At 38.2% G+C, this 16063-nt stretch overlaps 1 protein-coding gene across 1 annotated transcript in view; it reads left to right on the forward strand.

Annotated features, from left to right (window-relative positions):
- LOC135206704 (uncharacterized) overlaps positions 1–15830 on the forward strand; it is a 63330-nt gene extending 47500 nt beyond the window's left edge. The window contains 3 exon segments of the mRNA XM_064238125.1: positions 8082–9777; positions 9779–11777; positions 14071–15830. Of these exon segments, the coding sequence (XP_064094195.1) occupies positions 8082–9777; positions 9779–11777; positions 14071–14300 (3925 nt within the window). The 3' untranslated portion in view covers positions 14301–15830.
- The last annotated feature ends 233 nt before the right edge of the window (positions 15831–16063 follow it).

The raw sequence follows: 16063 nt of genomic DNA on the forward strand, positions 1-16063 counted from the left end.
GGATTTCAAAGATGTTAACTCATTCAACTTTCAATGTTAACTTAGAAAGCTGACATTAAATTTTCATTTCTGTGGCTTTTGGGTGTCAGAGAGCTGAATCGGCATTCTGCTACTGTCAGTGAATCAGGCAAAGCTTCGAAATGAGAACAGAACTGACATTAACAAAGAGATATAAATAGCAAATACATTGTCTCCCTGATGGCCGATTCTTCTACGCATTCATTGCAAAGACAAATGCTCTCAATGACTTCAGTGATTCGTGAGTCAGAGAAAACTCAAGAGGCATTGTAATAGGCGCCAGAGATAAATGAGACTTTTCAAGGCGATCAACTAATATTAACAGCCCAATAACGGCTTATGTTTGTGTACATACGTGCATGTGTGTGTGTGTGCGCGCGCGTTTGTGTGCACCGGATATAGATCTAAATATAACGTGTTAAAGGGTATTCCATCCCAGGAAACTGGTACCCCTCAAGGTAACCTGATCTCGAGGTTGATTTTTGGTCTTGATAGAAACTCGAAAAATTTCGGTCAGAGGTGAACGATTTTGAAATATTTGCCCTATCGTCGAGTTTGATATTCTCAGGCCTGACAGGAAGTGTAAGTTCATTATCGGTATACCTGACCTTTTCCCTCCATCTCTGTCTGTCTATCTATGTCTATACGAGTATAGTTGATTTATGTAAGTTGATACCAGTTAACATTTATGTTCACGTGTATCTCGTTGCAAAAATCTAATCGAATCTTCACGGTTAAAGGCAATTTTTACCACGGCAACCAGCATGGATGTGTGTCCATTTGTTCATTGTAAATGGACTTTCGTTCGTATGTTTATCTTCTGAAGTAAACCTACTTGCCACATAAGACAAAAAGATATCAAAGCAGGTTTTTGTACAAGTCACCTTTTCAAGGTTAATGAAGAGACTAACGGATAATCGATTTGATAGAATTTTCGTTTTGTACTTATTGTTTGCTTTTTTTGTCACCCTAAATCTTTTGACAGTCACAAAGATACTCACATACTACTTTTTACAGATTTTGCACTTAAAGGGACGTGAAAAGTCATTTGCTAATATGCAATATTTTTTTTTCCTAAGTAACAACATTTAATGCCTTCTTCGGTAATGAAAATCCATTCAGTCTGTAGTCTCATGAAAGTTTAAACAGCATACATACATTTCTCCATGAAATATTAATATCTTGCCATGCGGGGGTATGGGAAAACGCTTTTAATTAATTATTTGTAATAAATTAATGAATACACACATATAAATATATATATATATATATATATATATATATATATATATATATATATATATATATATATCATACATGCATACATACATGCATACATACATACATACTGACTGGCAGTTATCCGAGCAAGAGATATTCACAGTCAAGCCATCCTGAGTGAATAAAAAAAGATACCGATCACAAGCTACTATGCCAATTGACTGATGTTCCTGAGCACCTGAGATCTATGTATAAGTGATTGTCTCTGTATAAGGAAAGATAATCCCATGAGACACTACATGCATTATAAGTAATTACTTTTTGATATTTTGGGAATTTATCTGTTCGGTACGGTTTTATGTATGTAACTTCGTCTTTCTATATCTAGCGTCCTAAACTGGATGCATTAGGTTTACAAATTATGCAATCTCCATAAGTTTAATATAAAATCACGAATTCCATTTTGTCTTCTGCTAAGTCATTGTTAGCTTAACAATCTCCCTCTTACTTGACCTTTGTTGTATTAATGTTCTTTGTTTCTTCTTCTTGCAGGTTGGTACCATGACGCCATCAAGGTCAAACTTCCCCAAGATTGTTCAAAAGGAGGGTGAGATGGGCAAGAGCCCGTCTCTGCCCATTCTGGGTAAATGGGTTGCACTGCCAACGTTGTGTAAGTTACGGGCTGCTCAAGGAGCGAGCGCTGGACCTGGCATAAGGCCACCTTCATCTCCAGCAGCAGCAGATACAGGATTATTTGTTCATTATGAGTTGGGGTCGTAAATGAAAGCCGAGGCTGTAATCAGCAGCAGACGATAGGGGGCGCCAGTCGATGTCAACAGTAACTTTCTAATATTTCGGAATATACACGGCAAAGGGTGTGGTGGGTTTGTAAGTGTTGCTACTCGCAGTGAGCTGACTGAAACACAAGCCGCGAAATTCAGACTTCACTGGGTATCTTGTCAGTCCATGGCATGCTAGCAAAACAATTAATCAAAAGGTATTAGAAAGTTAGGGTTGACGGATGGATGAATCGATTCACAATGGTTCTCGAGGCGCAGTGATGAGCAAGATTTGATAATTGTAGGAGGGCGATTATTTGCCATACCCTAAATTAACAATTGATGTCTAGAACTTGCGTATCATTGATACCTGGCCATCGAATTTTAAGCGCAGATTATTGGATGGTGGTAATCTTAGCTGTTACTTTGTATCAACGTGCTCTTTATCGTAATCTGATTCCGCCTGAATAATAGGATCACGACTTGTATGCGTGGCGAGAAAAGGAAAGAGGTCTGAACAGCGTTCAATCCGCGACAAAATGACCCGTTGTAAAAGTTGTCACTCGAGGCCGTCAGTGATCCGTTTCAGGTTGCCGAAGAAAAAATGTATCTGCAGAGTTGTAATCCTAACTGCTGCGTTGTATTTAAGAGATTCCGCTCCGCTTTTCTGCTCTGCGCTCTTTCTTTCACAGATGAGGGAGTTACCTGGCGTCACAGCTTCTCAGTCTCACTGACATCTTTCACAGATGTACTTAGTCTGTTGAGGAGATTTCGTTGCAAGTTGATATTTTTGTTGCATGTTCCATTAATAATGATAATAATAGTGATACCATACAGTAGCTAGAGTCCCCTAAAACAATACTTTTCCCTCATTATATGCCTCTATATTTCTTACCTGTAAATTAAAGCAAAAGAAGGAAACTCCCAGGTCCACCTACTTTGATATCAACGGTCTTTAATCTTGGGGTCCACTAGATACAAATCTCGGCTAACGTTGGGGCCATGATATATAAATTCTCTCTCTCTCTCTCTCTCTCTCTCTCTCTCTCTCTCTCTCTCTCTCTCTCTCTCTCTCTCTCTCTCTCTCTCTCTCTCTCTCGATAAAATCCTCGGTGGAAAAAATCCCATTCTACTTTTCTGTACATAAATAAAAATCTCCCGGACTTGAAGCGTTACCCAACGTCAAGTACAGCAAAACATTGACGAGCTTAACTCGAAAGACCAGTTTGAACTGGTCGTTCTAACGGGGTTCTCTGCTGTTGGTTCGGTGAACGGAGATTTTTATTGACTTGAACGAAGAAACAGGAGTGACCCGACCGACTCTATTGGACTCTCGAGTAAAGTTTTGCATTAGCGGGTGCACATCAATCGTTGCTGGTAATTCAAAACTCATCGCAGGGTAGACTTGTTTGCGTGATCGTCCGATGTTAAGTAGTCAGTGCTCTCTCTCTCTCACTCTCTCTCTTTCTCTCTCTTCTCTCTCTTCGCTCTCTCTCTCTCTATATACATATATATATTATATATATATAATATATACGAGAACTAATTCATAGCAAACGTATATATATATTTAGATATTAGATATCTAGATATATATATATAGACTATATATATATAATTATTATATATATTATTTATAATGAATATTTATAATATTATTTAATTTATACATACATACACATGTACATAATATTTATATATATATATATATGTGTGTGTGTGTGTGTGTGTGTGTGTGTGTGTGTGTGTGTGTGATATATGTACATGTCTGAAATCAGAAGCCTATTCAGTAATTTCAAAAGAGATTTTATAGCTTCGCATTTTTTGCTGCACCAAACACAATCTTAATAGGCAAATATTCTGCAATAGCAGCAATATTTGTTATGAATAAGGCAAAGTTTGCATAAATATAAAACCCTGAAGTCTTCTTCCTTATATGGACCAGTGGTTTTCATCACGTTTGTTATATGCATTGTTCGTTAGAACTTTCCGGCTCGCGGCCGCGCGCGCGCGCGCACGCACACACACACACAAACAAACACACACACACTATATATATATATATATATATATAATATATAATATATATATATATAGTGTTGTGTGTGGTGTGTGTGTGTGTGTGTGTGTGTGTGTGTGTGTGTGTGTGCATGTATTTCATCATTTCTAACCTAGCTGTTTTGGATCACGTATCATTTTCATGTCAAAGGTTGGAATCTTAATCTTCTGAACGGGCAATATCCGCCAACAGACACTTCCTTGGCGATCCAATGGGAACCTAATCTCCCCGTCAGGTGTCTATTGAAAGTAAAAGTCGTAGTATAAGTTTACTTTTCCTCCCCTCATGTTAAAAAAAAGTCAGTTCTGGTTGTAAATATGCGTACCATGATGCGTTATTTCAGCGCTTAGCCTTTGGAATGTCAGGAATGGACTGTCATTGATATACTCATGGTGGCGTTTTCTAGCTTATGAGCACTGCGCAGCTAAAGCATCAAGTCGGGTCACAAAGAGTCTTTATAGAGCTTTTACCTCTGTTACTTCCGGGAGGGTCAGATGACTTTTGACATCTCAAAACGTAAAAGCGTATACCTGTATCTGTATCATTAATTTGCTTCACTTTCTATGATGCCCAGTAACCGGTTTCATTATCTCTTCATGTTCCAGTATAACGACCCCAGGCTCTAAACACACACACACACACACACACACACACACATGTGATGTTCAAAGACTCTTTACAGGAAACGTAATAAAAAGGTCTATTACTTTTTAAACCCAATGAAACATACTTCATTTCTTAAGCAAAACCAAAATGACCGATATAATTAATAGAATTTTAATCCTTATCTTACATTGAACAAATTACCCAATTTATCAGTTCAGTGTTTGGATACGCATATAACTAAAAGCCTACTTATTAGTTCACTGTGATACCTTATTTTATTATTATGGAAAACCAAGGGGAAATAGTTTTACCGTTCCATGTTGCTAATGGCCTTGTAGTGGCCCGCACTTTAGACACCTGATCTAATACCTTCTAACGTTTGTTTGGAAAACGAGTCGTTGTTAAAAAGAGCTAGTACCGGCTGCTCATTAAAGATTCTGATACTTAAAAACCTTATAAGTGAAGAAACGGAAAATGTTAAAAACAAGCATCAGCTTTTCTCAAGTGACAAGTTATTAAAACTTAATGGTCTAACAGAGTCTTAACAGGTGGTCTGTTATGAATGAAAGTATTCGAGTTACGTCTTTCTGATCAGAAGTGAGAAGGATTACAGTTGGATGTAGAGCCAATCGAACCACTGACTGCCTGAAGATTGACTCTAAAAAGATGAAGAAACATGAAGGACTCTGTCAGATTACATATAAAACGTTACAGACAGAATGCATTCTTGGATGGCAGCCTTAAAGGAGGCTGCTTCGTGCATTCATTCCAATTTTGCTGCCATTTTAGACAAAACTGAAGCTTCAGTTAGTAGGAAAATGTGGAAGAAGTTTGGAAGTCTGGAAAGTGTGAGGGGAATTTCAAATGCAATTCGAACTTCTTCTGAAGACTGTTAAACTATTTTAAACGAAGTTTTCTCTGCAGATGGGATCGATTTTTTTTAAGTTTTCCATCTTTAATATTCTTCGCTGGCTTTTGCGCCAGTATCATATTTCTCAGGTACCATTAACGACGGCCATTACTTTGGCCATAAATAGACCTTAAAACTCTAAAAAATAAAAAATAAAAATAAAAAAATTCCTTCCACTTTTACTCCAACACATGTTATATTAAGATATGAGTGTTTCTCGCAATTCCTTTTAATGATGGATTTCTCTTTTCAAATATTCCTTTCTCTTTCTCCGCCTCAGAAATGAAGGTCCCCCTTATTTTCTGAAAAATAATTATGTCAATTTACTTTTTTAAGTCTGCGAGAGCAATATCTTAGTGGGATCCAAAAACTAGCATAAGGATGGTACAAAATTATATATATATATATATATATATATATATATATAATATATATATATATATATATATATATATATATATATATATATAAATAAGAAGAGAGAGAGAGAGAGAGAGAGAGAGAGAGAGAGAGAGAGAGAGAGAGAGAGAGAGAGAGAGAGAGAGATAGTTAAACGAAAACACGTTTAATCTGAAAACATTTACTCGCGTTCTGATATTTTTCCAGACTTCGGTGTCGCTCCCATATTTTCAGTAGTACTGTCTTGACGTGTTAAATTCACATTTTCGATTTAATTATTGTCTACATCGTACATGAATGTAGCAAAGCGGTCCGTTAAAGGATGAAACAATTTTATGTTACAGATGATAATAGTAATAATATTGCTGATTATAATGTATTTTGTTGTGAACGTCCGGTTGTTAAACGCAGCATAAGCCTGCGTTGGTAAATCTTCCACGACGGCACCAGACTCAAATTACGGAGTTTAAGAACAGGTTCTAATTCTTACGTTCAGCATTCCTTTCACTCGTTCAGTGGTCGGATTTTCAACTTGAATTCTGATGTTTTTCTTTTGAATTCTTATGCTTTCGTTTTTCATCGCACTTTAGTCGTTGTTTTTGCATCGAAAATCGATTAAGTAGATTTTGAATGAATCTGTGACCTGGTCTTCTACTGATCAGTAAATGCATATGGTTAAATTATTTTTCTTTGGCCATGCATACTAAGTTTCCAACAGGTGTTGTGAATCAAAGCGAAAACATATTGTGAATCTGAGAAAAAAAAGTTGCTTCTATTGTTTCATTGCTTATCAAGCAAATGATTATGATTGGATATCAACGATATGTTCTTTATTTTTTAAAATCTATTTACTTTGTATGTGTGAAAATCAGACACGCCATCTCTCTCTCTCTCTCTCTCTCTCTCTCTCTCTCTCTCTCTCTCTCTCTCTCTCTCTCTCCCTCATTATTTGCATAGAATATATGTATCTTGGTACACCGACCACTTACATGAGCCGAGGTCTAGTCCTTGTTGCTCAAATACCACGTTTTGGCAAAATGACTTAACCGAGGAAAGCCAGTTTCAATCCACGGAATATGACTTGAAAATTTAAAAAGAAAGTTTGTACAAATTTTGGATCCTGTTGTAGAAGTAGAATTACTCAGAATTTGTCGACTTCAGCTTCTGAATTTATCAACGTTTTACCATCCAAACATGTTGAGTAATGAGAGAGCGTTACGATTACATAATTCAGTCATTTGTCCTTCCTTTACTAGTAGAGTGCTGTTCTCCGGTATGGATGTCTGCTTCTGCCAGATATTTAAGTTTTTTTTTTATAGTGGTTCTTGATGGTAGATTTCTGTTTCCTAATGGTAGCATTTATGACTTGGTCCATCGACGTATGGTCTCTTGTCTGTCTGTGCCTCGCTGTAGAACTTCTTAGTTTCATGGGTCCTTTATTCCTCACACCGTTAGACTGTGGAACAGTCCACCTGGGGGTGACATGCAATTAATACTAGTCTCTTGCATTTTAATACATTTTTATTTATTTATTAATATGTTTTTTTTTCTTTTTTGATAAGTGAGATCTCTTCTTTCTGTATTTCCCTTTACCTCCTCTTACTTCCTCCTCATGAACACCATATTCTTTGAGAGCTTAGATTTCAAGTCAGTAGCCCCTGTGGGGTTGTTCCATATGGATAGGGTTCGTCTTTTGAATATTAATAATGGTAATTCAAATATGAAAGTGTTGCTCTCACTTATTCGTACTCTGTGTAACCGAGCAGTGATCAGGAGTATACAGATTAAGCTCGCTTAGATCTATAGAAAATGGGCCATTTTTTCTATAATTTTGTTTTTGAAATTTTTTTACTTTTTTGTGCTGGAACTAAACAATGGGTTTAAAATTGACACCAACTGCTGCTCCTAAAGGACGCGGGTAAATTACTCAAATTATGTAAAGAAGTAAAAGATCATCCCTGAGAAAGGATAAAGAAGCATTTTCATGTACTTCTTAAGGCTGAATAATCTGAATAATTTATATATAAATTTTTCAGTTAGAATGAATAATTGGACATTGTTCCTAATACTTCTTTGTTTTTCTCCGCAGGATGAACTTGCTTGTGCTGATGGCATTAGCTGTCATCAGCACACACGCACAGAGCGACCGACGTCGCTTCCTGTTTGGGTCCCGCGGCCGACTGAGCCCCTCCAACCGTTTGACAACCGAGGGAGGTGTTGCCACGACCACTCCCCTTCCTGAGGAAAAGGCAGCAACAGCACGTGGCAAAGTTCGCCTTCCCCCGCGAAGGCCTAGTCTGCGGTTTGGAGTCCGTCCACAGCACGAAGACAACGAAGAAAAGGCAACCGTGACAGAGGAAACGGTACCTGTAACCACCCCTACACCTGTACAGGAGAAAAAGCCTGAGCCTGAAGTCCTAACCAAACCAATCCCTGGGGAAGAATTTGTAGCATTCCGGGCATCCCCCCAAAGATCTGAGGAGTCTGTAATAACTGTTGAAGATGGAGAACTCATTCATGTAGGATTAGAAAATGGCCAGGGTAGCACTGATTTGGTGAACATGACTGAGCTAAATGCAGCTTCTGTAGATGACCCTCTTTCTGACTTGGATATTGCTTCTCTTGGTGACATTTTGATCACTCCTGATGAAGTTTTACCACTTGAAGTTGGGGAACCAGTTACTGAGGATGTACTACTTGAGTATTTAGATCTGACTGATGGAGATGTAACTACCCAGCTACCTGAGGAATTTGAAGTGCCAGTTATGACTCCATCGCCTTTCAAGAATGCCACTGCTTTGGAGCCTGAACTAGAAACCTTGATATCAGTAGTAACAAGCCTTCCCATGCAAGAAGTAGAAGGGGAAAGTATGCACGTTAAGCATCACATGGAATTTGAACACAGTCATATTGGACCTGAAAATGAGACTGCTGCAGTAGAGCAAATTGCTCATTCTGAACTGTCACCAGAATTACGTTACCTTGAAACGGAACCTGTTGCAGAGCAATCTACTGAATCCTTTTTAGAAGCAGATTATTTTGCTGATGATGCACTAGTAAGTGACCTATCTTTAAATGCCACTGAAGAACACCTGAACACTCCGGTCTTAGAAACTGCTCCATTCAAAGAAGTATCACAGCACAATGAAACTAACTTAGCAAATAATGAGACTCTTATTGAAGTCTTTGCTAATGCTACAGACTTAATCATTGATTCAGAAGGACAAGGATCAAACATTGAGATTTTGGGTGCTAATGCTCCAAAAGACTCCCAGAACCCACCTGTAAATGACTTGTATGGCAAACATTTTGATGAAGGTGATTTAGGTTTTGGTAAGGGATTCAACACAGACGACAAACTTTTGTTCCCTTCGGAAACAGAGCAGAAAGTAAGAAGCAAGATTGAAATTAAGGAAGTCAATGGTCAGCTGTACGAGTATGAATATATATACTACTATGATGATGAATATCCTCAATATGATTATGAAGGGGAGGAGGTCCCTGGTGATGCAGACCCTCTTACAGTACCTGCTGATGACACTACTAGTACAACAACCACCAGTACAACTACCACTACTACTACAACAACCACTCCTCCTCCAACTACTACAACCGAAGCCACTACTACCACACAACGTTCATTCCGAGGTAGTTCCAGAGGTAGTAGCAGATCTCAAAGCCACCGGCCTGTTGTCAATGACCAAGAAATTAATGTTATTGATGAGCCAGTGAGGTCTACATTTGGAAGGTCCAGGGGTACTGCATCTCACTCTGCTCGTTTGTCAATCAAGGACCAGGGGTAGTTTCCGATCCAGAGAAGAAGAAAACATTGAGGATAATACTGTTCTTGGTGTAACTGTTGAAGAAGAAAAATTACCAGTTCAGACACGTTTCCCACCTCGCAACCCAACAACCACTCCCACTCCATTTCCTACACGTGAACGTGAGCCTCTTTTCGAGGAAACGTCACAAGTTGGGCTCAATGAACAAGATCAGATTCCTTTGATTCCAGAAGTAACTGGAGCTCATTCTCCTCATGGAAGGCAATCAAGCCGAGGGGGTAGAAAGTTAAGTGTAGAAGTTACCGAACCTAGCACTACAACAGTGTCAGATTTATTAGCCCAAGAAGAATTAACAACTGAAATCATTCCTACATCCACAGTCTCAGAAGCTGAAATCAGTGCTGCCAACCTTTATGCTCTTTCTCGTGTAGCTGACCCTGGGGAGATGGGAGATGCCACAACACAAATTCCACAAGCATTTGATTATGACACTGAGATTCCTGTTAATTATGATGAGCTCATCTATGACTATGACGATACTGCAACAGAAAGTCCATCATACTTGCCGGAAGTAGGAACAGAAATTCCAGGATCTTTAACAGAATCTGAGCCAGCAGCTGAACCTGAACCTGAACCAGAACCTAGCACAGAAGAGCCTACTACTTCCACTACTACTACTACCACTACTACTACTACTACCACCACTACAACCACTACAACTCCACCACCTACCACTACTGAAGCTATTAGGTCACGTGGTAGTTTCAATTCTAGAAATCGTGGAGCTTCTCGATTTGGGTCAAGGAGAGAGAATACTAGATTATCTAACACAGAAGCTAGCGAAGAACCTAATGCAGAATCCGAAACTTCGCATGGCAGTCGTTTTAAACCCAGTCGCTTTGGAGCAAGTAGATTCAGAAGTAGCTCAACCACCTCTGCTTCTGATGTTAGTGAGTCCAATTCTGAAAATTCTCTTGTTGGTGAATCTGGAACAACTGAATCATCCCCAAGAAGGCCTGTAGGAACACGATCCCGATTTACCAGACCTAGTTTAGGTGCTAAACGGCCATCATCCCCAACAACTGAAGCTGAATCTCCTAAAGCTGCTCGGCCAGAGACTCCCAGACCAAAACCAAATAATAGGGTAAACACTAGACCTGGCCTCTTCAGAAATAGATTTAGAAATAAGGGAAGTACAACTGCCGATGAAGTTAGCACTGAACCAACTGTAGATGTTGCAGAAGAACAACCGATCGAGGAAAAAGTCATTGATGAGGTAGAAGGTGAAGTTGAGATCAGTACAGAGTCTGCTGTTTCCCCATCACAAGCTACTGCAGCTGACACAAGAATAAGAGGAAGGCCTAAGCCAGCAATACATCGCTTTGGTGCTCGTGGTCCTGTTCATACTAGAAAACCACAACAACAGACATCTGAAAGTGATAATCAGGAAGTAAATGCTAATCCTGCTGATGAAGAAAAGGCTTCAGCACCAAGGGCGTCGCCACCTTCTCCTGGTAGGAGCCGTCTGACAAGACCCTTAGCTTCTCGACTAGGTAATCGCCTCAATCCAAGACTTCGGGGTGGTGCTGCTACAGAGAAAACAGTAGCTGAGGAAGAAACTGTTCCTGCAGAGGAAATTCATCCTGATACCCCGGGCTTAGAGGAACAGATTGTTGAAAACCCCGTAGATCAGGAGGCTGATGTTCCATCACCCGAAGAAAGTTTGTCAGACAATGAAAGCAGTAGTCCACAGCCACCTGCCCGAGGACCAGTTGGTACGCGCTTACGGTTCCGAAATCGCACCCCATCAAAGCCTACTCCAACACAAAAACCCACAAAAGCAGCTGCAACATCTGCATCACCACCACGTCGTGGAGGACTTTCTAACTTGTTTAGACGTAGGAAACCCCGTCCTGGAAGTGAGCCTGCCGAAGATCCATCTGCAACAGAAGGAGAAGTCCCAGCTGAAGAAAATATTCAAAGTGACGATACTGCAGCGATAGGTAAGCATTTGGTTAAGTAACAGTAACTGTTTCCAGATCCAAGAATCAACAAAACTGTAATAAATTCTATACATCTTTGCTTAGCCATAGATCATTAACTCATTTTTATTTGGAATACAATAATTTTAGTTCATTTACAAATACGTTTTCACAAACTTTGCTATATAGCTTAAGACATGTTAATTCTTCCTAAAAAAAGACTTTTTTTCTTAACGGGAATACTGGACGGGAGGTTGAAGCACCCAGAAGAACTTCAAAGACCAATAAGAAATTATGACTGCAAAAATTTCTCAAGGTTTATAATCCTGGACAAGATGACTTCCTCAGCAAGCAACTTCGACTCTACCAGCCGGACAAACTGCAGAAATCTTGATTCTTGATACGAAACGTAACAGTCCTAATGATGTCCTTGGACTGACAGTACCTGGTCCTTTTCAAAAAAGGCTTTGTTTCTCCTCTCCAGACTATCTTCGACCTCAATCCTATAATACGCTTTTCATTTAATGTTCACGCAACCATTAAAAGTCTCTTAAGTACTCCTACCAATCTGGTTTTTTAGACATTTTTCATATCTAAAGCATTTACGAATTTACTGACACTTACAATATTTTCCCACTTTCACTTTTCGTAAGTATTTCACTAAAATGCCTTTCTTTCCTTTCAAGTTTCTCGGGTAGCACAGGTATTTAAAAAATCAGAGAATATCCCAACAAGCGCGCACGCACACTCCATTAATATATATATATATATATATATATATATATTATAGATATATAATATATATATATATATATATATAGTATATATATTTATATATAATATATATGATTGTGTGTTGGATAAAATTTTTCAAAATTAACTGTTGCTTAGAGAAACATGAGTGCGACTGAATGTAAATATATTTTATTCTCAAATTCAGTGCAAGGAGTTTGAGAATCAGGTTGGCGTAAAAGTATTTTTAGCGTCAGTATTAAGCATGAGAATGATAAAAAAAAAATTCGACTATAAAATCAGTATTTATAGTTCATATTTGAAGCGAGTGAAGTGAAGAAAAATTGCAACTGTTTAACGGTTGAGTGAATCCTGAAGGAGACTGATCACACGGGGCTTAACAAGTATATCTCACTGAAGGCTGTGCACCAGTTAGCTAAGAAACCTTGAAAGCTGGAAAATGTAATTGGTAACGACTAATAGAGCAAAGCAACTCCGAAGCGTGACAATAGAAGAAATGATCATAGGCTATGAAAATTGCACTGCAAATTTATCTTTTCTTATAGTTCTAATTATTTAAGATATTCTCAATTAAAGCGCTCAAGTTCTTTTTGCATTTGGTTTCCAGTTCTCTGAACTTGCGAGAACTGTTACTCACTTTTCCGTTTCATTCCATTTTAAACTTCTTCAAATACATTATCGTCTTGTTAGTGTCTTCTGTAGGTTCCCTTCCTTCACTTATGTTTTGTACACCTCACATATCACTCCAGTCTCTTCATTACAAATCATTAGCGTCATCTGTCGACCAATGAATTCTTAAGGATCCAGTGGAGTCCCAAAAATCATTTGTCATTTACCAAATAATACGACTCCTTTTGAAAAGAAAAAGAAAAAAAGTTCTTTCCATGCCATTTAACTTGTAGCTTCTGTCTTCAATTTTTCCTACCATCTTACCGGGTGGACTTCCAGACCAACACTTTATTCTTTTTACCCAATTGTTCCTGTGACTCCTTTATCCTTCTTCATACTAGACGCCGTCATTTCTAATCGGTTTCACTTCCAGTTCGAATGTGACTTGAACTACCGGAAATCATTTCAAGTTCTTCAATTGCCTTTACACACTTTAGCATTAGCCACTAAAAATAACCCGAAAGCTTCATTCTTGTTTCCCCGGTAATCAAAGTTATCATGTTTGAATAAGCCCTTGTCTGAAAAATAAACGTAGAATCTTGTCAGTTTCATGAGAAATCATTCATTTGAAAAATGTGTATACTTTTGGTTGTGATAAATAATCATTCGTAACCCTCTGAAATAATAAAATTAGACTTCAGAATAGACCCATATGAAAAATACGTATACCAATATGTGTAAACCATTACGTAGCTTTGTAACGATGAACTTTCTTGATTCCTGATTGTATTGTTTACCATGCTCATTATAGAATTAGTGACCAGTGGAAGCTTTAAACCTTATAATAGATCTCATAGTACAAGTGACGTGACCAAACGCAGAAGCAAGTTATCATCCCCCGTGTTCCAGTCCATTTTCTGTGAATACTAACAATCATTCCGTGATTCCGCAGAGGAACAGCCTGCAGAAGGTGAACCCCGAAGCCGCCGCGGACGAGGCAGCAGCCGACCCAGCAGCAGCAGCACCCGTCGAGGGAGAGTCTGCCGCGCCAGCAGAGGAAGAGGCACCGGCAGCAGCAGAGGAAGAGGCAGGTCAAGACGCCGGAGGCAGGCGCAGATTCTCCTTCTTCAACAGGCGCAAGAACAGGAACTAGATTCTCAAAGAGTGCCAGTGTCGCCCTGAATCTTTTGTTTACCCTGACGTCATCTTCGTATCATCGCTATCATCCCCCATTACCTCATTTCCCCCCATACCTCACTCAACCTAGTTTTCATCGAGCAACACGATAGAGAGGAATCAAAGGACCGCCATGAAATCATTATATACTTAACGAGTGATTTGTAGTGATTTTTTCAGAATTCCTCAAGAAAAGAAATCAGACTTGACTTCCGTAATTATTAGTGGAGAGCTATGAATCACACCAATGCTCTAAGAAAAAGCAAAAATAGTAGTCTAGTTTATTTTTTCACCATTTCATAGATCATTCATACCGACTGAACTCTTCTACAAAAGAACAACAAAAAGGGATTTAATTTTTTTGTAATCCTTCATCGTAACGTTTTGGGTTCCAACCCTTTACTCTCTCGCTGTAATGAAAAGGAAACACATCTTAATAAACAGCAAAAAATGTATGTGACGCTTCACCGGTCCCCCTCGGGAAATGGCGTGATGTATTAGGGGCACTGAACTTGTGATATAGACACTTATACGTCATTTCCTCCTTTTTTTATTCATGATACCTGTAGATAGCAGTTCTATTATGACCTTATTTAATGAATCGTGCGTTGTACATATGTTGTATCTGTTTCTTTTTCAGTGATTCCTTCCCGTGTTCATTAAAAATTTAATGAAGCTTTTTTAGTGTTAAGACGACACTTTTTTCTGTAGGAATAAGCATATATATATATATATATATATATATATATATATAAATATATATATATATATATATATACATATGTATCGTGTGTATGCATGTGCATGACAGTGCGCTTATATATATATATATATATATATATATATATATATATATATATATATATATATATATATATATATATATATATAATGGCACAATTCGGAAGGTAAAGTATATCAAAATATAACTCAAAAAGTTTTATCTTCGAGTTTTGGTAAAAATTCAATACCCAGTTAAGTGTTTCTTTTCGAGGGAAGCATGTTGCCAAACAAGTGTAAAGTGAGTTATGTATGTTAAGTGACTGAAATGTTCTCATTTTTTATGTTGCATGTTCGAGCACAAAAAGCATATAAACCAGTACAGTAGGAAATTAAGGTTGTTATCTTAAAAATGTCTCGTATATATTCCCGTTCACGTTTGGGAAGAGGCAAGGGAATATCTACCTTATTGCCAGGATCCAGGCTATTGCCTACATGGTTGTCTCGTTTATCGTTGTAACTCGAGTAAATATTACTTTTCATAACTTTCTTTTCTTTGTATTTGTAAAATTTATCGTTATTCATCAGAGACCTGCTGAATATAACCAAAAAAAAAAAAATCTTAGGAGCCATTTTTATTGGCTGGTTGTAAGAAAAAATGATCGTTTTTCTGTTGAAGTAAGTATTACTTCTCTCTTTGTAATCATGACAAGTTTTCCTTACTGTTGTGCCCTGTGTCGAATTATCTATGGGCTGTGCCAATAATCACATATCTGTACAGTGCCTTGTAAATAAGTGTTTACTCTCGTGCTTTTATTCAAGATGTTTCATTTGACCATCCCCCAAAAATGTAACATGCTCGTATATGGACTGGGAAACTATAAAATTTAAGGCAAAGGTCAAGCGCTGGAACTCATGAGGTCGTCCATTCTCCCTGAAAGCAAATTAAGATATCCTCTCTCTCTCTCTCTCTCTCTCTCTCACTCTCTCTCTCATCTCTCTTCTCTCTCTCTACTCTCTCTCTCTCTCTCTCTATATATATATATATA

Source organism: Macrobrachium nipponense, chromosome 31 (genome assembly GCF_015104395.2).
Source record: "Macrobrachium nipponense isolate FS-2020 chromosome 31, ASM1510439v2, whole genome shotgun sequence".
NCBI classification, from domain to species: Eukaryota; Metazoa; Arthropoda; class Malacostraca; order Decapoda; family Palaemonidae; genus Macrobrachium; species Macrobrachium nipponense.